The sequence below is a fragment of the Somniosus microcephalus genome, unplaced genomic scaffold (assembly GCF_052327205.1).
Source record: "Somniosus microcephalus isolate GS21.2 unplaced genomic scaffold, FLI_Smic_1.0 scaffold163, whole genome shotgun sequence".
Lineage (NCBI taxonomy): Eukaryota > Metazoa > Chordata > Chondrichthyes > Squaliformes > Somniosidae > Somniosus > Somniosus microcephalus.
In genome coordinates, this window is record NW_028225350.1 from 532,107 (window position 1) to 554,326 (window position 22,220).

Below are 22,220 nucleotides of genomic sequence, written 5' to 3' on the forward strand. Positions count from 1 at the left end.
GGCTGACACTCGTGCAGGACTGAGGCATTGCTGCACTGTTGGAGGTGCTGTTAAACTGAGGCCAGGCCCGCTCTCAGATGGACGTAAATGATCCCATGGCACCATTTTGAAGAACGAGGGAGTAATCCGCGGTGTCCTGGTCAATATTTCTCAGTCAAGATCACTTACGGATTATCTTGTAATTATCACATTGCGGTGCGCAAATTGACTGCCGCATTTTCTACAATACAACAGCTCAAAAGCGCTTTTAGACTGTCCCGAGGTAGCGGAAGGCGCTATATAAAATGAAAGTCAAATAAGGCGCCGAGATTGCGAATGGTCTGGTTCCGCCTCATTCAAAGCCGTCAGGGGGAGTGATGGATTGAGTTGGGAACCGCAGATTGGGGATTCAGTCTGGCCAGTATTACAGGAAAAATGTTTGAGCTTATGCTTCATGTCAGACAAGCAGCGTGACAGCTCAGTCAGGAAGGTTCGAGGGGTACTACTGCGTATCGTCAGGGTAAATGCGATACCGGCACATTTGACTGGGAATTGAATCTGGCGGTGCTGGGCCGGCAGGGGTCCACCTGCATAAAGGCCCACGCACACCAGGGGGCGCAGGAGGTTCGCAAGCGTCTCTGGGATCACCTGGGCCAGGCCAACCAATGACAAAGGGGGATTCCCATTGTGCTCATGGGATTCCATTTACGTAGGGAACCCTCCACAAGCAGAATAGAAATCCTCAAAAATAATTAAACAATGAAGTAAAAGTAAATCAGGTTCAAAATTTATTACCATGTAAACAAAAAAAACTTTAACCAGGAAAAAAAATTGACCTAATTTTAAATGTAAGCCAATGTAAATAGTTATAAAATTTGTAATTAACAATTATTTAAAGCCTTATGCAGTTGCAAGAAGGCGCAAGAGTTTGGTGGGTATGGGCTGGGCAGTGCAGTTGTTGGGCGAATCAGAAAGTTATAGCACGGAAGGAGGCCATTTCAGCCCATCGTGTCCGTGCCGGCCAACAAAGCTATCCAGCCTAATCCCACTTCCCAGCTCTTGGTCCGTAGCCCTGCAGGTTCCAGCATCCCAAGTGCACATCCAAGTACTTATTAAATGTGGCTAGGGTTCCTGCCTCTACCGCCCTTTCAGGCAGTGAGTTCCAGACCCCCACGACCCTCTGGGCGAAGACATTTCCCCTCAAATCCCCTCTAAACCTTCCTCCAATTACTTTAAATCTGTCTCCCCTGGTTTTTGACCCTTCTTCTATCCACTTTTAGGCCCCTCAATTTTATACACCTCAATAAATGCCCAACCCTGTGCCAGCAGAAGTGAATTTCTAGCGGATGGGCACCATTGCACGTGGAAAGCTGGAACTTGTGGGGCGCTTATGACTCCATACGCACGCTGCCAGCCCTGTGAAATCCTGCAACATGTCGATAAGAAGGAGCGGGGGGCGGGGAGAGGGCAAGCACTCGAGGTAATGCTTTGTTATTAAAGGTTAAAGGCAGGTGGCAGCAGCGGTTCAGACTGATGATTGAATATGGATCACTGACCGTGCTGGGACTGGGGACCCGAGTCCTGAGTTAGCCCATTAAACCCGGTGAATCGGCTGGGCCTCCATTGCCAGCGGGGCGAGTCCGTGAACAGGAGGAGCGGCCTAATGAGGCAAGGTCCGCAGGAAAGAGGGAGAGAGGCAGGAAAAAACAAAATCACATTATTCCAAAAGTGGACATTCCCGAAATCTGTTAATGCACCACCGGATATTCGCAATACAACACGATCTAACCCAGAGTTTAACCAGCTCCGGCCCAGTCTCATTTGCTATTCCTGCGACACCGAATTTCACTTCACCCGGAATAAGCTCGGCTGTTCAAGATCCAAACACCGGAGACCAGAACCTTACGTGGAAGGTATTTATTAAGTACAAACAAGTATTAAACATTAAAACCACATCCATACATGTACCGAGTTTGACAATCCCTGGCCACTTACTGCCCGGCTCCCCTGGGACCACAGTCCCGCAGTAACGGCCATCAGCATCTTCGAAACCAGATACAGGGAAAGGAGATTTGGATTGGGGAAGATTCCCCTCTGGGGGTCAGGAAGAGCAAATCTTGCAGATTAGAGACTCGTGCATCACTATTCAAACAAATTTAAACATTTCTGATCCAATAAGGTCAGCGACTGACGAATCGGCCGGGTGAGCGCCAGTGGAGGGCGGATCGGTCTGAAGAATGAATAAAATTTCACTGACCCGCTGAGACCCCGCGTGACCTTGGAGCAGTGAAATAAACCCCGGTCTTAAAATGTTACCTCTCGGGCGCTGGCCCGTTTTCAAAATTTCAGCTTAGAAAACAGTTCCGCTGCCTGGTTGGGTTTTGACGAGACACTAAACCGGACCGGAATCATTCACTGACCGCATGATGAGGATTATACCGGCGGCAGTAGTAAAACTAAAACATGGAAGAGTTTTCACAAAGGAGGCCCTTGGATAAGACCGGACTGAGCAACGACAAACGGACACACTGATCAGGAAATTCCGGCTCTCGACTGCTCACTGATCCCGGTTTTCACAGTCTCCCTTTAGCCTCAACCCGCCTTGTTCATCTGTAAAGTGCAGAGGGAAAGAGAAACGCGGAATTCAGTCTCAAGACAGTGACTTCTGACTAGCTGGACTCACCCCGGCCCCGCTCTAATAGTTTGTGTCCCGGACAGCCCGCGATAGACCGAGTCACTCAGCAGGACCAGAGATCTTCCCGTTCATGTCACAACCCGCTTGGAGAAGGGATATAAATCCAGGGTTTGATGGTTACCCACGCCCACCCAGTTATTTCAGTCCAGTTTAAACAAGCTTCCCTTTACCCAGTTCTTTGTACGTTAATAGCACAATTAGAGCAGATTGACGATGAGGAAGAGTGCGGGCCCGTTCATCCCCGACCTCCCTCCAATAACCCGTCAGGGAACGAGACTCCAATCCCCAGGGTCCTGTTGGGAAACAAACGGACGATTCCTGGGTCTCAATGTCCAGAGCCGGGAGCCATTAGTTGGCAGAGTCTCACAGCTCAGACGCTGTCAGTTTACCTCTGGGGTCAGATTCATATCCAGCCCGGCGTTGGCGAGGCCTCTCCCGGCCCTAAAAATACTTGGGCCTCAAGCCATTTCTCAACAGGCACAGACCCGCCGGAGGCCCTGGTCAGAGCGGCAGATTCCGATACTAGCTCGGGCACCGCGTTGTTCGGGTCGGGCAGCAAGAGCTGGGCGTGTCCAGAGATGCTCGAACAGGACAATGTTTGGCGGGGGGGGGGGGGGGGGAGAAGAATCAACGTTTAAATCGGTTCTCATTTCAAGGTTTCTGAATTGAAGACTATGGGCAGAGAGCGCGGAGAAGGCGGGGGGGGGGGGGCGGGTGGAGGAGAAGAGAGAGGGCCTCCGAGAATGGTCGGGAGAAGAGCCGACTATAGTACCTGGTGTCTCCTGGCGCCTGGCCCGCTTGCCGCCTCTCGCTTGTGTGCTATGTTCAAACACGTCAATGTATTCTGCCATCGAGATATACTGCCAGAGAGCCGCATCGTTGCACTCCCTTTTCCTGGGGCAAGACAAGTTGAACGGCCTTGGCACGGTGCATCCTCTGGTTGTGTGTGTCTGGAATGACAGTAGCGTTAGTGCAGAATCTCAATCTACTCTGCCAATCCCAGGATTGATATCAATGCATACAATGTCTTGCACCTTCTCCAAGCCCAATACATCCTTCTCGAGGTGCGTTGCCCAGAACTGAACCAAGTTCTCCAGAGGTGGTCCAAACAGAGCTCTGTACAACCAAGTACTTCCACTGATGGCCTTTACTCGAGGATGCCCAACATCCCATAGCCTTGTAAAGTTATTTTGTACCTGTCCACTAGTTTAACGATCTGCTCATGTGCCTCAATCTCTACTCCTTCAGTTCCTAGTTGACCATTTATAAAAATACTCGGATCCAAGTTCCTCAGGGTCTAAAGTGGATGACCTTACTGCCCTACATTAAACTCCAGCTGGCCACAGTTTTGCTCGATCAGCGGCCTTTTGAAAATTGCTGCTCCCACCTACACTACTAACTGCACCATTAAATTGCTCTCGTCAACAAACTTGGATATACGGATCTCTATTCCTTCATCCAACTCATTGAAAAAGCTGACGCCCTAGTACGGATTCCCTAGGGGAACCGGCAGTCACAACCTGCCAATTGGAGTACATGTCCAGTAGCCCTACTGTCTCCTGCCTGCTAACCAATGTCAAATGGCTGCCTCCTTTTCCATGTGCTTTCATTTATGCCAACAGTATTTCGTGAAACCGTAAACCAACGCCTTCTGAAGTCCATATAAATAACATCCGTAGAATTACATAGAATCCCCAACACAGGAACAGGCCGCTCGGTCCTACTGCTGTAAGCTCCACAAGAGCTTCCTTCCAACCCTAGTTCATCAACTCCATGGGTACAACCTTGTATTCCTTTCTCCCTTGTTAATGTAGCTGCTCCTTAAATGCATCTCTACTATTTGCCTCAACTACCCTCGTGGTATCCACTTCCACATTCTATCAAGTAGTTCTTGAAATCTTAGGGGCGATCTTATGATCTAGTTTTGGGTTCTCTACAAGCAGACACATCTGTCTAGTTGTTTCCCCCAAAGCCCCGCATAACTGGAGACTTCCATCAGGTCACCTCAGCCCCAGCCAGTTAGTCTTTCCTGATGGTGCAAGAAATTGCATGGATGAGCCTTCTCCAGTGCCTCTTTTCAATACAGATCACGTGTACAGTACAAGAAGTCCTATACAAATTAACCAGAACTTCTGCTCTTCAATTCTTTGCTTCTAGTGAAACCCAGTGTTTGGTTTGTATGCGCTCTTAAACCGGCCTTGCTGTTGCTACTTTTGATTTGAGAATCTGTTAGAGAACTTCTCTACTGCATTTCAATTCTTGTTTACCAAGGATTGTGGACTCATTTCCTTACCACGATGCACCAACTCCTTTAAATTAATTTCCATTTAAATACATTTACAACGTGACCAAGAAAAATAGGCAAATCAATTACCCTTTACAACGCTATGCTGGCTCCGTTGTCCAAGTGCTCAGTCAATCTACCACTAATGTCGTAGAGATTTGTCAATCTTCAGCCCCCATTACCATTCTTAGATTTAAAGCCAATTAATTCTACAGTTTCCTCTTATTATTTCGCAAGTCTGCCATTTCCTTATACTCAATTACAGCATGGGCTTCATCTGCTCACAGTACGGCACCAATCAATTATTTCCGTTTATATTAGGAAAAAGCAGGTGGTCGTGAGTGACATGCGCCCCCTTGAAAATCGATAAGTGAAAATACGGAAATGGTGGCCATGTTGAATAATGCCAGACATCAACGAAATGTGGACTCAATGAAAGCAAACAGCAATGGCACTAAGTGACCCAATGGCTCCCATCCCAGGGATTTAAAGGGAGCAGATAAGAACATGCCAGATGCGCCAACTATGAGGTTCCAAATGGTTCTCGATTCAACAACTATTCCTTTAATGGGAAAGCTGCATGATACTCGCTATTCAAGGAGTGTGAATCCAGGAATTAGAGCAGTTAGCCTAACACCTGTTGTGAAATTACTAGAGTCCAAGGATGTAGAGACTAAACATTTGAAAAGTGGCAGCTGATCAGAAAGCCTACATGGATCTGTGAAAGGCAGGTCATGCCTGACGGAGGTGGAGTCGGAGGAGGGTCTATGGAATTCCAAAAAGGCATTTGATAAATTCCTCAAGACTGTTAGCTCATGGAATTAAAGGCAAATCATTAACCTGGTTAGGAAATTGGATGAGTGGCAGGAGACAGTAGGGATAATTGGCAGGATGTAACTAGTGGTGTCCCACAGGAATGTGTTGGGCCTCAACTATTCACTATTTATTAACTAAATGGGATAGAAAGGCGCATGGGCAAAACTGTGGCAAATGGATTTCAAAGCAAGTGTGAGGTCATCCACTTTTGAATGCAGGATAGATCAGAGTACTTTCCAAATGGTGAAAAGCTAGTAACAGTAGAGGCCTAAAAAAAGGCCTCCCGCCATGTACATAGATCGTTCAAATTTCACGGACAGCTACAGAAAATCAAAAATAGCTAATGAATGCTGGTCTTATATCTCGAGGATTAACCAAGGGGGAAGAGGTAGAAGTTACGCTACTGTTAGACAAAGCCCTGGTTAGACTACACCTGGAGAACTGAGCACAGTTCTGGGCACCACACCTTAAGGATATCAAATCAACTTGTTAGTGCACAAGTGCATACAACGAAATATAGGCTTGTGGTTCCCAAGAGTGTACATTTAGATTAAGACATTTAAACATTCAACATACATTTGGCTTGTAATACATTAACATAAGCATAACCATAATAAAGTGCTTTGCCAGATGTGCAGGCTTTAGAGTTTATTTGTGGAGTTCAGTAGGATGACTGCCCTGGGAAAGAAGCTGTTCCTAAATCTGGTACGTACGGGTACTTATATTGGCTTGGCGGGAGTGCAGGTTTACCAGAATACCTGACTGCCAAGGGTTAACTTACGAGGAGAAATTATACAAACAGGAGTGGTATTAGCTGGCATTTAAGGTTAAGTGGATTTGGTCGAAGTTAAAGATATTAAAGCGAACTGAAGGTAAAGAGAGAAACTATTACTCCTGGTTGGAGTCTAGGACTAGGGGACATAGCCTATTGGAACCATACCTTTCAGTGGTGAAGTTAGTAAACGCTTCGACATAAAATAGTGTTAGAAGTTTGGAACTTCTGTAAACGGCAATTAATGCTGGGATCAATTGTTAATTTTAAATCTAAGCTGGATAGGTCGTTAGCCAAAGCTACTAAGGGATATGGGGCAAAAGCGAGTATATGCAGTTAGGTCACAGATCAGCCATGATCTCATAGCAGAACAGGTTCGAGGGGCTAAATAGCCTGCTCCTGTTTATGTAGGCATCAGGGCTTTTAATGAGAAACAGCTCAAGGTATCTTGGGATTCCTCTCAGCGTTAAATGGATGGTGAAATGTTACCGTGGTTCTCGGTGTTCACTCACCGAGGGCGGGTACTTGCGGAGATCCTTGATGAAATGCGACAGTTTGTACTCTGGTTCTGATCCGGACTCCCGGTGACCTTCGGCTGGCCTGTTTGTGTGGAGCTGGATATTGATCGGCCTGGTGAGCGGGATGGAATTCCTCATGTTCTGACCTGAGGAGATCACAAGATTGAAGGCAGCATCGGATAGCTCAGTCCGCTTAAAGACCCAACACGCATTTGCCATTTCCACACTACCGATCGGTACTTAACAGACACTGCTCCATCCAAATTCCCTCCGGTTTTTCCCCCCACACAACCACCTCTTTACCCGGTCCCAGGTTTAGCTACAAATTTGCCATTTTTACATTGAATTGATGAATCCAATGTCTTCCTGTAGATTAACTCAAGATGGGAAAGTCATCAGGCCTTCCCCAGTCTGCCCACAAGACCCGATTCTCACCTTTGACCCTCAGACTGACTAGCAAGTGCCCACTGTATCCTTCACCCAAGCTCGCATTCTCGAGATTCTGCTAAAAACAAACTGAACACTAATGAGATATCATGGATGATTAAAGCCACAAGGGAAAAATGAGGGTAAGGAAAGAGGCATACATTACGTGGACAGCAAGGGGAGAGCATAAGGGAGAATACGAAGTGATTAGGAGAGAAGTCAACAATTAGGAAGGCAAAGAGGGACTATGAAATTAAATCAAGGAACATGTAGTAAAATATTTTAGACAAGCTAAAAAAGGGAGGTGGGAATGGGAATAGGGCCACTAAGATGGACAGGATAATACCACAGGCAGCGATAGAGAGATGGCAGAAATTAAATAATTACTTGGCTTCTATATTTACCAGGGAGATAGAACAGGTGGACATGATGCTGGAAGGCAAAATTAGAGATGTGCATTGAGATATTAAATAAACTAATCATACTAAGGAGAAACCTGGTTCAGATGGGTTACATCTGCACATTTGAAAATAATCTAGGGAAGATATAGGCTCATATTACATATTTAGTAATTCGTTAAAAATGGTGGTGCCAGAGGACTGGTGGTTAGCGAATATACCTATACTTGAGGAGAGATAGAACATGTCCAGGGAACTATAGACCAGTCAGCTTAATGATGGTAGGAAATATAAATGGAATACCTACTAAAGGAGAAAACAAAATCTAGAAAAGCCAAAAAAGGAACAGTCAACATTGAAATCAAAAGGGAAAGCTTGTTTGTTCAACCTCTGAATTTTTTTTTGAAGAGGCAACAGGGAGAGCAGACAAGGGTGATGCAGTAGGTGTAATTTATCTAGATTTGCGGAAGGCCTTCAAATAAGGTACTACATAAGAGACTGATGAACAAAGTCAGGGAATGCAGAACAAGGCCAGAGAATGCAGTCAGGGGACAAGTAGCAAAATGGATAACTAGCTGGCTTGAGGAAAGGATGGACAGGCTGGGTCTCCTTTCTCTTGAAAAAGAGACAGCTGAGTAGTGACCCAGAGGTCTTTAAAAGTATGAAAGGTTTGCTAGTGTGAAAGAGCATAACTAACTAGAGGCCATCAATATAAGATAGCCACCAAGAAATCAAATAGGGAATTCAGGAGAAACTTCTTCACTCAGTGGTGAGAATGTGGAACTCGCTACCACAGGGAGTGGTTGAAGCAAATAGTATGGATGTACTTAAGGGAGAAGGGAATAGAGGGCTACAGATACAGTTAGATGACGAAAGACAGGGGGGAGGCTCAAGTGGAGCATAAATGCCAGCATGGACTGGTTGGGCCGAATAGCCTGATTGCACCACTGCCTATAATGCAATCTCTCAACCTTTTAGTCAACCTATAGTTTGTCCTGTGGAATCTTCGATGCATATTGGAAATCTGGGTGTCTCTCCTCATGGATCTCCCTGCTTCCCACTTGGGATATCACTTCTCCAGTCACCCCCAAAATTTAAAAGTTGCGGGATTATCACTTTCTGAACCCTTAACGGAAAGTCCACAGCAGGAGCTGAAGAGGTTGCTGTAGTGCAAGTGAAGGCGAACAGCAAGAAACATTCTATAAAACTGGATACATCAGCAGAGCAAGGGGGACAATTTCAGAATTAACAGGAGGGCGTTTGAAGTGACGCAGCTCAGAAGGGCACAAGGTCAATATTCAAGTTCTCCCAGAACTTGAGAAACGGGCCACCTATGTGGTGCTGATTAAGGCCCAGGACAGTCTCACGCCTTGGGGCAGAGTTGCTGGACTCTGCCAGAGCATCAACGACAGCAATTCACTGGCCATCATCCATCTCAGAAGAGGGAAACACGAGGGACACCACTTGACCTGTCAGCAGCTCTACATTGGAATATGGCAATGATCAGGCTCAGTGATGTGCCCGCTCCTGCATAGAACTGCCTCACAAACATAACCACTTGGGCAAGATCCTGGAGGCCATTGATAGTGGGAGACCCCACCCAATATTTTCTCGTGGACGATCATTTATCCTAATAGATTTACCGTGATCCGGTGGCCCAAGTGTACTGCATGCCACTAGCCAGAAGATGGACCTGGATTAATCATATTCTGCATTCCTGACAAAGATCCTAAACAAATGTGGAGCTGGACGCAACCCAACAGGGATGCAGCTGAAGTGAACTTGAAAGGATGAGCTGGAGTTAAAAGCCCAAGACAAAATGGAGCGGTGTCGTTTGGCTACTGCCTTATGTCTCAGCACAGGAAGAATGATCCAGGGCCCCAGAAGGAATTGAGGCCACTCTGAAGTCACTCCGTGCCAGTGAAAGCATTCAGCGCTATCCATCCCCGGGATGCTCAGTAGGGATGTGGTGCCACGCCATCCTGCTGGGAAGAAACTTCCGAGTGGAAGAGACAATACAGATACAGACGACTGGTGACTCCAAACTCAGCAGATTAAAGAAGCCGATCTTCAAACGGACCCAATTATTAGCCTCTGCCGCTGTGTTAAATACTGACCATCAGCCTCTGATCAACTAACTGATGGAATTGGCTAATGGTCCGGGATTCTTTCCCTTGTCGAACAGACTCAGATGAAACTGGTGACAGTGGCAATCATGAAAAATGAGCTTTTAGAATGGACAATGTTGGGAATCAAATTGAACTCTGTACATGATCGCAGGTAGAGCTCCAGTTGTAGAAACATAATCTGAATTACTTGGAAGGCAATACAACCTACGCACCGCATACACACCAGCCTTCTCCCCATAGTTCAGTGGGTTACAAATAGCCTGTGGGCTACCTAAAGTCAGCCTCACGAAATAGCATTAATGAACCTTGCATTTCATCTCTCCAACACTGGGTATAGACACCTCCCTACAAAAGGGACACCTGGAATCTCTTCCAAATCAGCCACGCGCAGTCAACCAGTTTACTTGTGCCAGCAATCGCGAGATGCATCATTGCTTCGTTGAGCCGCCTGTGCTCTGCCGTCTTCCTTTGTAATCGAGCGATTGTCGACATTTCCTGCTACTCCGAGCTCATTGGCCTCCAGTATACATGGCTCCTGGACCGCCTAGGGATAAAGGGAAGCACAGATGTGGTTAGTTCACCCAGAAAAGCGGAGTTGGCAGTTAGTTCACGCAGGCTGGCCAACACTACAAATTAGACAGTCTATTCTTCATGAACTTGATTCGCACCAACATTTCAAGCTCTCCAAAGAAAGCAAGTTTATTTTAAGACCTGTTTTATATAGCTCACGTCCCAAAATGCTTTAAAACTTGAAAGTGTAGTCACTGTCGTAATGTAGGAAACGTGCCAGCCAATCTGAACACAAGCTCCCACAAATAGACGAGATAATGTTTAATCTGATACTTTGTTTAACTTGTCCCATTACCACCTCCTTTTGCCTTGACTATCTGAACCTCTCCTGCCTTGTATCCCATCACAGACCTTCCCTTTTGTTCTTTCATCCCCTCCCCACTTTCCCAGCCCCTGCAGTTGCTTAAAAAACTGTTCCATTTCCTGCTTTTTTCCAGTACTGACGGAAGGTCATCGACATGAAACGTTAAATCTGTTTCTCAGATGCTACCTGACCTCCAGCATTGTTTTTATTTTAGATTTCCAGCATCTGCAGTATTTTTAGATATCGGTTTCACTGACGTTGATTGATGTAATATTGGCCAGCACACCGCAGATAACTCCTGCTGCTTTAGTGCCATGGGAGATTTTACGTCCATCTGAGAACAGACAGGGCCTGGGTTTAATGTCTCATCTGAAAGGTGAGCACCAGCAACAGTGCAGCACTCCCTCAGTACTGCACTGGAGTGTCAGCCTAGATTATTGTACAGGTTTTTGCAGTGAGACTTGAAACCACAACCTCCTCACTCAGGCGAGGTTGCTCCCAACTGAGCAGCAGCCGTCTCCTCCCTGCCTCACTCCCACAAAGGTGGCGAATTCCTAAGAAAATCCAGGTTCAATTTGCACCCCAACCCCAGTAATTTACAAGGTGAGCAGGAATTGGGACAGGTGCCAGGACCTGAACTATAGGGGGCTTCACTGGAGTCATGAGTCAGCTGGTGATCATCCTCTAGCCAGGTCTCGGGCTGTTTAAGTTCAGGGTTATTCGGAGGGAAAATGCCCTCCAGCATCGAGTGAAGGCTCAAACCTTCGGGGTGAGCGAGACCAGCTCGGAGTCCTGTAGACTTCCTTAGCACAGGTCACCCATTAGCGGGGCTGCGATAGCTAATCTGGCTGAACTTCAAAAATCACCAGGTCTGAAATGGTCACTTCTATTCCCAGTCCTACTTCCCCTCGGCCCCAGAGTCACTGGAGGGTCGCTAGTTCCTGGTTAGATAATTGAACTGCGCAGGTTTGAGCCTCACGCACGGACAACAGACAGGGAGCCAACGCCTCAGAATCAGATTTACGAGACCAGAGGTGACACTACACTGGAGCCATTCCCCATCCCCACCTCTTATTCTAAATGGATAGGGGGGACACCTGATGGTCCAACACTCAGCTGAAGCGGTAGAAATCAGGTCCAGACTAAGGAATTAAGCTTCGATCGGTTTTAATTATTAAGTGGTGCGTTTAACCCAGGGAATCACTGCAAGAAGCAGCGTGAATTTAGAATTTACAGGTCTCAAAAGGCGATATCCGGACACTGACTTTTGGGCGGCATGACTTCACTTAACTATTCCTGATGAATCCGAGGCAAATCCGAAACTCGAGGTTTGATTTGACAGGAGAGCAGTTAGCACGGGTGACAACAGCAGATAGAGGCTCAATGTGGTGAATCGGGATTGATGGAAATCACAATCGGAAGTTTACGGTACAGAAGGATGCCATTCGTCCAATCATCTAATGTCGAAATAGCCATCTAGTCTAATCCCACTTTCCATCTTTTGGTTCGTATCGTTACAGGTTACTACACTGTGCATATCCAAGTACTATGTAATGCGATGAGGGTCTCTGCCTCTACCACCCTCAGGCAGCGAGTTCCAGACCCCCACCCCAGGTGAACATTTCTAAACACCTCTAAAGACGACTTTCAATCTGTTCTAGTTATTGACCTCCAACTGAAATAGGTCCGTCCTATCCACTACCTAGACCCCAGTTTAGACACCTCAATGCAAACCACCCCAGCCCATCCAATCATTCCTCATTGCTAAAGTTCTCCAGTCCTGTCAACATCCTGGTAAATCCCCTTGTACCTTCTCTAGTGCAATCACATTTCCTTTAATGGCGACCCCAAAGCTGTATGCAGGGCTCTAGCTGTCGCCCAACTATTAGCAAGGGAAACAAGGCAATCTTTCCCTGGCCCCCATCAGACCCGCGACCGTGAGAAAGAACAGTTGCAACAGGAGCTATGCATTTATCCCACTGATTCGGATTCTTGGTTAAAAGGCACCGCCCTAGAAAGTCAAGTCATGGGGAAGCTGGACACTGAAGGAACAAGCCCAGTTCGGACCGACGTGTGTTTGCAACTTAATTGAGAACTGTGGGAGTTCATGGCAGAGTCAGCTTGGGTCTCCGGGGATCACCACGTGACCTCGAGCACCTCCCGATTGTTGGGCTGCAGCAAGCCTGCCGGAAGAGAAGGCGGTTCATTGAACATCCAATTATCTTTATCAGAGGGAGACCATCTTCAGGCTGAAATACGGAAGCGTTATATGGAACCAAGTGAAACCTGTTGGTTATTACTACCACATTCAGTTAGTCCTGACTGTGGGAGTTAACTACCTGGTGAATCGGCCACTGTTCTGGAAAGGAACTCGAGCTTAAATTTACCGGACAATTTGCTGGTGAAGTCTAGATATGAGCAACTGGCGGTGGGAGAAAATACGACCAAGACCAGCCAGTTCTCAAAGGAGACCAAATTGGGCAGGTGGGAGAAGCCAGCCGATTTCTGGCCACAGTTTAAAGAGGCTCAATGAACCACAGCCCTGGCTCCCGGGATGTAACCAGGCTGAATTAACAAGGCGAGTCTTCAAACAGCATTCGAGCTGACTGTTCCACTTGCACTTGCAGCCAGTGAACTGTGAAGTGAGGAGCCGCCAGAGCAAGGCCGACAGTCACGATATCCAGGGAGTAGTGAGAGTCTGCGCCTGTTCTTTCGGCGTGCAATCCATGCACTTTTATCCCCTGCAAGCATTTATCCAGTTCCCTTTAAGGCTACTGTTCAGTCGGCATCCACCATCCCAGCAGGCAGTGCATTCCAAAGACTAACCACTCGTAAAGTTTCTCATGCCGCCTTTGGTTCTTTTGCCAATCACCTTAAATCTGTGCCCTCGTGAGCTACCCTTCAGCCATTGTAAGAAGTTCTCTAAACCCTTTGATTTTAAACACTATTAAACAGCCGATTAGCCTCCTCGGCTCCATGGAGAACCGCCCCAGCTTCGCTATCCACGTAACTGCAATTACTCATCCCGGTAAATCTCGTCTGTACATAACATAAGAAATAAGAGCAGGAGTAGGCCAATCAGCCCCACGAGCCTGCTCCGCCATTCCATAAGATCATGGCTGATCTTATCCTAACCACCAATCCACTATCACAGAACCATCTCCTGAATCGAACAGAATTAGACACGAAATAGGAGCAGGATCAGGCTACACGGCCCCTGGGCCCGCTCCGCTACCCACAGGGCCATGACCGATCCGAACCTAGACTATGTCCAAATTCTTGCCCGCTCCCCATAACCCTTAATTCTCTTTACTTCTAGGAAACTATTTGTTTTTATTTATGTAATGTAGCTTCTACAGCTTTTTGGGGCAGCATATTCCACAGACCTACCACCCTGAGTGAAGTAGTTCCTCCTCAGTTTTGAAAGAGCAGCCCCTTATTCTAAGACTATGCCCCCTAGTTCTAGTTTCACCCATCGGGAATATCTTCCCCGCATCCACCCGATCCAACCCCTTCACAATCTGATATGTTTCAATAAGATCGCCTCTCATTCTTCTGAACTCCAATGAGTAGAGTCCCAATCTACTCAACCTCTCCTCATGTGACCACCCCCTCATCCCCGGGATTAACCGAGTGAACCTTCTTTGTACTGACTCGAGAGCAAGTATGTCCTTCCTTAAGTATGGACACCAAAATTGTACGCAGTATTCCAGGTGCGGTCTCACCAATACCTTGTACAACTGAAGCAATACCTCCCTATTTTTATATTCTATCCCCCTAGCAATGAATGCCAACATTCCATTGGCCACCTTAATCACTTGCTGCACCTGCATACTAACCTTTTGAGTTTCGTGCACCAGGACCCCCAGATCCCTTTGTACTACAGTACTTTCCAGTTTCTTGCCATTAAGATAATAACTTGCTCTATGATTTTTCTTGCCAAAGTGCATAACCTCACACTTTGCAGTATTGTATTCCATCTGCCAAATCTCTGCCCACTTAGCCTGTCGATGTCCCCTTGCAGGTTTTTTATGTCCTCCTCACACTACTTTCCCTCCCATCTTAGTATCATCTGCAAACTTTGATATGTTACACTCGGTCCCCTCCTCCAAATCGTTAATATAGATTGTAAAGAGTTGGGGACCCAGCACTGACCCCTGTGGAACACCACTAGTTATTGATTGCCAGTCTGAGAATGAACCATTTATCCCAACTCTCTGCCTTGTTAGATAGCCAATCCTCTATCCATGCCAGAATATTACCCCCAATCCCGTGATTTTTTATCTTAAGCAATAATCTTGTGTGGCACCTTGTCAAATGCCTTTTGGAAGTCTAAATACACTACGTCCACTGGTTGCCCTTTATCCACCCTATACGTTACTTCCTCAAAGAACTCCAGCAAATTTGTCAAGCATGACTTCCCCTTCATAAAACCATGCTGACTTTGTCCTATTAAATTATCCAAATGTCCTGTTACTGTCCCCTTAATAATGGACTCCAAAATTTTACCTACCACAGATGTTAGGCTAACTAGTCTATAGTTTCCAGCCTTCTGTCTACTGCCTTTTTTAAATAAGGGTGTTACATTAGCAGTTTTCCAGTCTGCCAGGACCTTTGCTGAGTCCAGGGAGTTTTGGAAAATTATTACCAATGCATCCACAATCCCTACCGCCACTTCCCTCAAGACCCTAGGATGTAAGTCATCAGGTCCAGGTGATTTATCCGCCTTGAGTCCCATTATTTTACCGAGTACCACTTCCTTCGTGATTTTGATCGTGTTTAGCTCCTCCCCCCCCCCTTTAGCCCCCTGTTTGTCCAGTGTTAGAATATTCTTAGTGTCTTCTACTGTAAAGACTGATGTAAAATATTCATTGTGTTTTTGCCATCTCCATATTTCCCACCATTAATTTCCTGGTCTCATCCTCTAAGGGACCAACATTTACTTTAGCCACCCTTTTTCTTTTTATATAACTATAAAAACTCTTACTATGTTTATATTTTTTGCTAATTTACTTTCATAATCTATCTTCCCTTTCTTAATCAATCGGTGTTATTTTTTGCTGTCTTTTAAAGTTTTCCCAATCCTCCCACTAGATTTGGCTATGTTATATGCCCTTGTTTTTTTGTCGAATACTATCCTTAATTTCTTTACTTAGCCATGGATGGCTGTCTTTTCTTTTACACCCTTTTCTTCAGTGGAATATATATTTTTTGGAAGTTGTAAAATAACTCCTTAAATGTACACTACTGATCATGTATCCTCTTACCCTTTAATCTATTTTCCCAATCCACTCTACTCAATTCCGCTCTCATACCTTCATAGTCTCCTTTATTCAAGCTTTGCACGCTTGTTTGAGATCCAACCTTCTCACCCTCTAATTGAATATGGAATTCAACCATGTTATGGTCACTCATTCCAAGGGGATCCTTTACTAGGACATTTTTAATTAATCCTGTCTCGTTACACAGGACCAGATCCAAGGTTGCTTGCCCTCTGGTCGGTTCAGTTACATACTGCTCAAGAAAGCCATCCCTAATACACTCAATGAACTCATCCTCAAGGCAGCCCTGCCCAATTTGATTTGTCCAATTAATATGATAGTTAAAATCCCCCATAATTAAAGATGTTCCCTTATTACAACCCTCAACTATTTCCTGATTGATACTCCATCCAACAGAGTTGCCATTGTTCAGAGGCCTATAGACTACACCCACTAGTGTTTTCCCCCCCTTATTATTCCTTACCTCCACCCAAACTGTTTCATTATCCTGATCTTTTGACCCAATATCATTTCTCTATTAGTGATTCCTTCCTTTATTAACAGCCACCCCACCTCCCCTTCCTTCAATACTTTCATATCCTTCCTAAAATGTGGTGACCAGAACTGGATGCAATACTCCCGTTGTGGCCTAACCAGTGCTTTATAAAGGCCGAGCATAACTTCTTCACTTCTGTACTGAATACCTCTATTAAGCCCAAGATCTCATGTATCCTGCCACCTGCACGGACCTATGCACATTAACTCCCAGGTCACTGTCCCTACACAAGTTGCGCCCTAAAGTGTATATTGCCGCTCTCTGCTCCTGCTGCCAAAATGCATCACCTCACTTAAATTCCATCTGCCACTTGCCTGCCTATTCTGCTAGCCTTTCTATCTCTTGTTGCAGTCGATTGGTTTCATCCTCATGGTTTGTCATGTCTGACATCAAGTCTTGCAACTCCAATTTACCCGGGCCATATCCTAATCAATTCACTGAAAATAGCCCTCCATAACTAGACTAAATCTTACCATACTATGATAAATATTCGAGATGCTCTCCAAATGTTACATTCGCTAATTGATCGAGTTAGTTCCAGGACTACATCCAGCAATGCCTCCTTTCCTCTTTGGCTAATAACCTACTGATCAATAAATTTCTCTTGAGCACACCCGAATTCCCTCCTTGAAAAATCACAGCCCCATTTCATAGAGGGAGTTAATGTCTCCCATTATCACTACTATCGTTCATGCATCTCTAGTTTTTGAAAAATCTGCCCATGTATCTCCTTCACTATTTAATGGCCTATAAAATACCCCAAGTAGCGCAATATCTCCACACTTTCTCAACTACAAATCAAAGATTCTGCCTTTGATCCTCAAGGACATTTAGAATATTTCCCTCGATCAAAACCGCTACCCCTCGTGCTTGGTCCCCTCCCCATCTCCTGAAGACTTTGGAACCACCATATGAAGCATCCAATCCTCATTGAGCCAGTTCTCGTTAGTGCCACATCATATTCGCGGTTTTTTGCGCCTGCAGCTCACCAACCTGTGCACACATGCACTCCAAATCGAACTTGGACTTTATTGTCTATGATCCCACCCAATTCTGTATTTCTAACTGGAACTCAGTAGTGTACATCTTATTTCTACTTTATAAATACTACATATTGGTACCCAACCATCCTGCCGAATTAGTTTAAACCTTCCCAACATTGACTTACTTGTCCAGAGGTATTGGTCCCAGCTTTGTTCTGGTGCAAGCCGGCCTTCTTGAACAGGCCCCTCCCGCTACAGAACTGCTCCCAATGTCCCAGGGATCTGAAGCCCTCCCTCCTGCACCATGTCTCTAGCCATTCATTCACTTCCCATTTCTGCTCACTAGGACGTGGCACTGGGAATAATCCAGAGATTACTACCTTGGAGGGTCTGCTTTTTAAATTAATGCTATGTTACATTTCTGGCAGCAACAATCCCCCTAAAATCTATGTTGAAACTAGTTCGAACCCCAATTCAACGAAGCTAATCACCAATCCTTCGGTAGTCACCGGTCGGCGGAGGGAGCACAGACAAGCCGGATCGTATCAGGCAGGGTCTTCAGAGATCCTGGATAATTCCTGGAAACCCGAACTCATTCCTCACATTGAGCCTGGTCTTCACGGCCAACGCGGAGCCTGAATGGTGACACGGCCAATCTAAAGGACTCCGCCACTGGAGGTTGAGGGAGACTCGGCATTACTTACCCCAGAGGCTGGGTCAGACCCTCAGCAGCGGACCGTCTCCTGGCCGCCAGCGAATTTACCATGTTCGGGGGACTGGTGGAGATTCCAGCGCTCGACGCTCCGCCCTCTGCAGAGACAGGAGGAGAAAGGCAGGAGTTTAGGAGGTGGGGCGGTCAGAGCTCTTAAATTGTGATACTGAGGCCAAGCCGGTATTCTAAGCAGTCTACAGCCATTTTCAAACAAACTCCAGGATCCGAGTCTGGATTGAGCCCTCGATCCCACAAGAGACACTCCCCGGAGTAGGAATTCGCAGCCCTTTCTTGTACAGAGGGTGAGCGGTTAATAAAGGAACGGGGTAAATCCTCGGCCCCCAAACCTTGAAAATCACTCCCTCGGGTTCGCTTGATTTTAGGAGCATGTATACAAGCACCAAACAGACCCATTCCTAACTCGTTATTAGGTTTAAACGGCGGGCGCTCACAGGGCATCGCAGGTTGTCGGTCACAAAAGCAGAAGTTGCGCTATAAGAGGATTCAACGATAGACACATCCTGCATCACAAGCCTTGAAAGGGATCCCAGCCCAGCGTTAGAGAGACAATAACCCGAGTCAGAACAGTTCCTCATTCGCTCCCAAACCACTTCAGCAAAGGATGGCATTTCATTCTAACCCAGCCGGTTATAATCCTCCGGGAACTTCCAGCCCAGAGACTGCGGCAGGCAGTGGGTTAGGTCCCAGTGAGAAGTTGAACACTCTCCGGGCTCGGTCTGTTCACGGCAGTAATTTGAACCCAGCCTGGCGGTTGTGAGCCCAGACTCCCGAGAGCCTGGATTGGAAAGATCACTCGAGTGGCCCACGTGAATAGCCGGGTCGGACGGGTAGGTCACCGAGACAGAGGCGGGGCAAAGTTTGAAAAGTAAACTTCACATCGAAAGTGTCTAATCCGGCAGTACCAGGTTCGGTGCAAAAAGTGAAACATTATTCGGAGAGATGACAGTACACAGGGCGGTAGAATTTGGGAACTCATCCGCAAACAATTGATAGCTCAAATGTTAAATTTAACTCAGATGTGTTAATCAAAAGGTATACGGGGATAAGGGGCAAAGGCGGGAATGAGTTAGGTCACAGGTCAGCCATGATCTCATTGAACGGCAGAATATTGCTCGAGGGGCTAAATTGCCTCCTCCTCTTCCTGTTGTCCTATAGCATCGGTTCGGGTCAAAGTTCAGATTTTCTTCGGAAATAAAGACTTGCATCAGTATAGCGCCTCTTCGACCGCCAAACGTCTCAAAGCGCTTTACAGCCAAAGCAGTACTTTTGAAGTGGAGTCACTGTCGTAGTGTGGCAAACGCAGCAGCCAATTTGCACACAGCAAGATCCCACAATGATAGTGCCCAAATAATCTGCTTTAGTGATACTGATTGAGGATAAATATTGGCCAGGACATCAGGGAGAACTCCCTGCTCTTCAACCACTGTTGGAATCTTAAATCTCCGAGAGCAGACAGGGCCTCGGTTCAACATCTCACCCTCCAGCCAATGCAGCACTCAGTCCTGCGCTGGATTCTCAGCCTAGATTTTTTTATGCTCAAGTGTCTGTAACAGGAATTAACCCATAACCTTCAGGTGTGGGCGGTACCAGCAGAACCACAGCTCGACACAAGTTGATCAGTAAAGTGGGCATTAAACTCCGCCCATCATGACCGAGTTGCGGATGGACCGGGTTTAATATGTTTTCTAAATTCCTTTGACCCAGTTTGATTAAAAATTAAATGGTACAATACCTTGATATATTTCACAGAAGTTTGCAAAGTATTTTCCAAATTTAACAAACCATTAAGGCCCAGCAAGTGAACTAATGCCCCATCACAGCTCTTGAGAGCAAGGGCCCCTCCAACACCCAACTGGCAAGGTAAAAATTCTACTCACATCTAGTTCCTCTCTACAAACCCAGAGTAAGGTTAGAGAGTGGAAAGATGTGGGGCAAGCCATTAGATCTGGACAGATTAATCTCCACTCTCACATCACAACTTAAGTGACTACACTTAATGTCTTATTGGGCACAAGGTGATTTGGGACATCGAGGTCATGAAAGACGCTACATGAATGAAAGTTTAAGATTCTTAACACCATTAGAAGAGAGATCATTCTAATAGTCAGGAGACATTAAACATCCAGGACACCGAGTGAACCTTCTCCAGACTCGGCCGCTAAACCAGGGATCTCCCAAACATCTGGATTTCAGAGACCGAGTGAGTAGAAAGAAAAAAGCAACTTACCAGAATCGCAGAGTTCTTCCCGTTCAATCAGAGGGCTCACCACAGCCTTTGGAACGCCACATCTCCAAGGTATACAAGGTAAATTGATTTTGGCACCACTCTCCATATCTGCTAGTTTTACACCGAATGACAGATTTAATCGGATCTGCATCAGAAGGAGACAATCAGCTCAGTTAGGAATGGCCATTAACATATCTTGAAGACACGGTAATGTGGCAGCAAATAGAGGAAAGTGTGAAGGAGGTTCAGAAATGGCAGAGGAGGCTCGAGGGGCCAAGTGGCCTATTTATGTTCTTCTGATTGCAGCGCTGAACTCCCGGCAGCGTAGCTTACAAAAGAGGCTTAGCCTAAATCAGAAGGAATCCAGCAGCCGAGACCAGGAAAACCAAACACGCCGGTTAACCAGCTGCTTATAAATAATTAAATAAGAGATTACAGCAACTATCTCAAACATCAGCACAGAAACTGCTCCAGCTTCAACCCGAAACTTTTTGGTTCCCAACTAAAGACAGAAGGAAAACAAACAGAGCAGGGAGAGAGAAACAATCGCCCGCTCACTATAACTTGCTCTTCTGTAACCCCAGAAACTACTTCCAGAGAACATCAAATCAAACCTCGCTGAGCATCTCTTACCTCTGTGTTTACCTCTCTTCAGCCCACAGCTCTGCTTTATACGGGACTCTAACTGTGCGCTGACCAATCAAACCGCAGCTTTAATCAAATCCTTGTGACCAGTGACGTCTGCATTTTTCTCGTCCAATGGGTGTCCGTGCTGATTGAGAGACAGCATCTTGTCAGGTCGCATGGGATTGACTGGAAAAGGCGCTGCGAATCGAAACCGATCCTCAGTCATTGGGTCTTTTTGATGGACCAATAAGGGTGAGACTGGGTTGCCCCCCCCCCCCCCCCCCACACAGTTATCAAACAACAATCATCGCAACAAGTGCCGGTTTTAGGGCACTCTTTGAGATTGGACCAAAAAAAAACCCAAATTGGACTGTAAATGAACAAAAGTTCAACTAAAACTTAACAAATCAAATTAAAATTTGGTTTGTCTGTTTTAGGGCAACACTTATATTTTGTCTAATTTGTTTATGGGATGTGGGCGTCACCGACAAGGCCAGCATTTATTGCCCATCCCTAGTTACTATTGAGAAGGTGGTAGTGAGCCGCCTGCTTGAACCACTGCAGTCTGTGTGGTGAAGGTACTCCCACAGTGCTGTTCCTCTTTTGATTGGACCAAGCAAAATAAACTGTAACTAATAAAACTTTAAATAAACCTTAACAAATCAAATTAAAATTTGGTTGTCCAAATCAATTATGCACTCCAGTCCCCGTGGCGCACACCGGTCACGGAAGCCCACAGTGCTGTTAGGGAGGGAGTTCCAGGATTTTAACCCAGCAACGATAAAGGATCGGCGATATAATTCTCTGCCTGTTTAAAGGGGCAGTGTCTCTGTGCCTGTTTAAAGGGAGAGTGTCTCTGTGTCTGTTTAAAGGGGCAGTGTCTCTGTGTCTGTTTAAAGGGAAAGTGTCTCTGTGTCTGTTTAATGGGGCAGTGTCTCTGTG

At 46.1% G+C, this 22,220-nt stretch overlaps 1 protein-coding gene across 2 annotated transcripts; it reads right to left on the reverse strand.

Annotated features, from left to right (window-relative positions):
- Window positions 1-1,881: 1,881 nt before the first annotated feature.
- Window positions 1,882-20,932, reverse strand: LOC147082170 (targeting protein for Xklp2-A-like). 2 transcript variants are annotated; one of them, XM_085980426.1, is made up of 6 exons: window positions 20,652-20,932; window positions 18,396-18,501; window positions 10,422-10,561; window positions 7,059-7,210; window positions 3,447-3,624; window positions 1,882-2,589 (listed from the first exon to the last, which is right to left on the reverse strand). In XM_085980426.1, the coding sequence occupies exons 3-6, from the start codon at window positions 10,507-10,509 to the stop codon at window positions 2,537-2,539; spliced, it is 471 nt and encodes a 156-aa protein (XP_085836552.1). In that variant the 5' UTR covers window positions 10,510-10,561; window positions 18,396-18,501; window positions 20,652-20,932; the 3' UTR covers window positions 1,882-2,536. The 2 variants fall into 2 exon arrangements, with proteins under 2 accessions (XP_085836552.1, XP_085836553.1); XM_085980427.1 differs by lacking the exon at window positions 18,396-18,501.
- Between the last annotated feature and the right edge of the window lie 1,288 nt (window positions 20,933-22,220).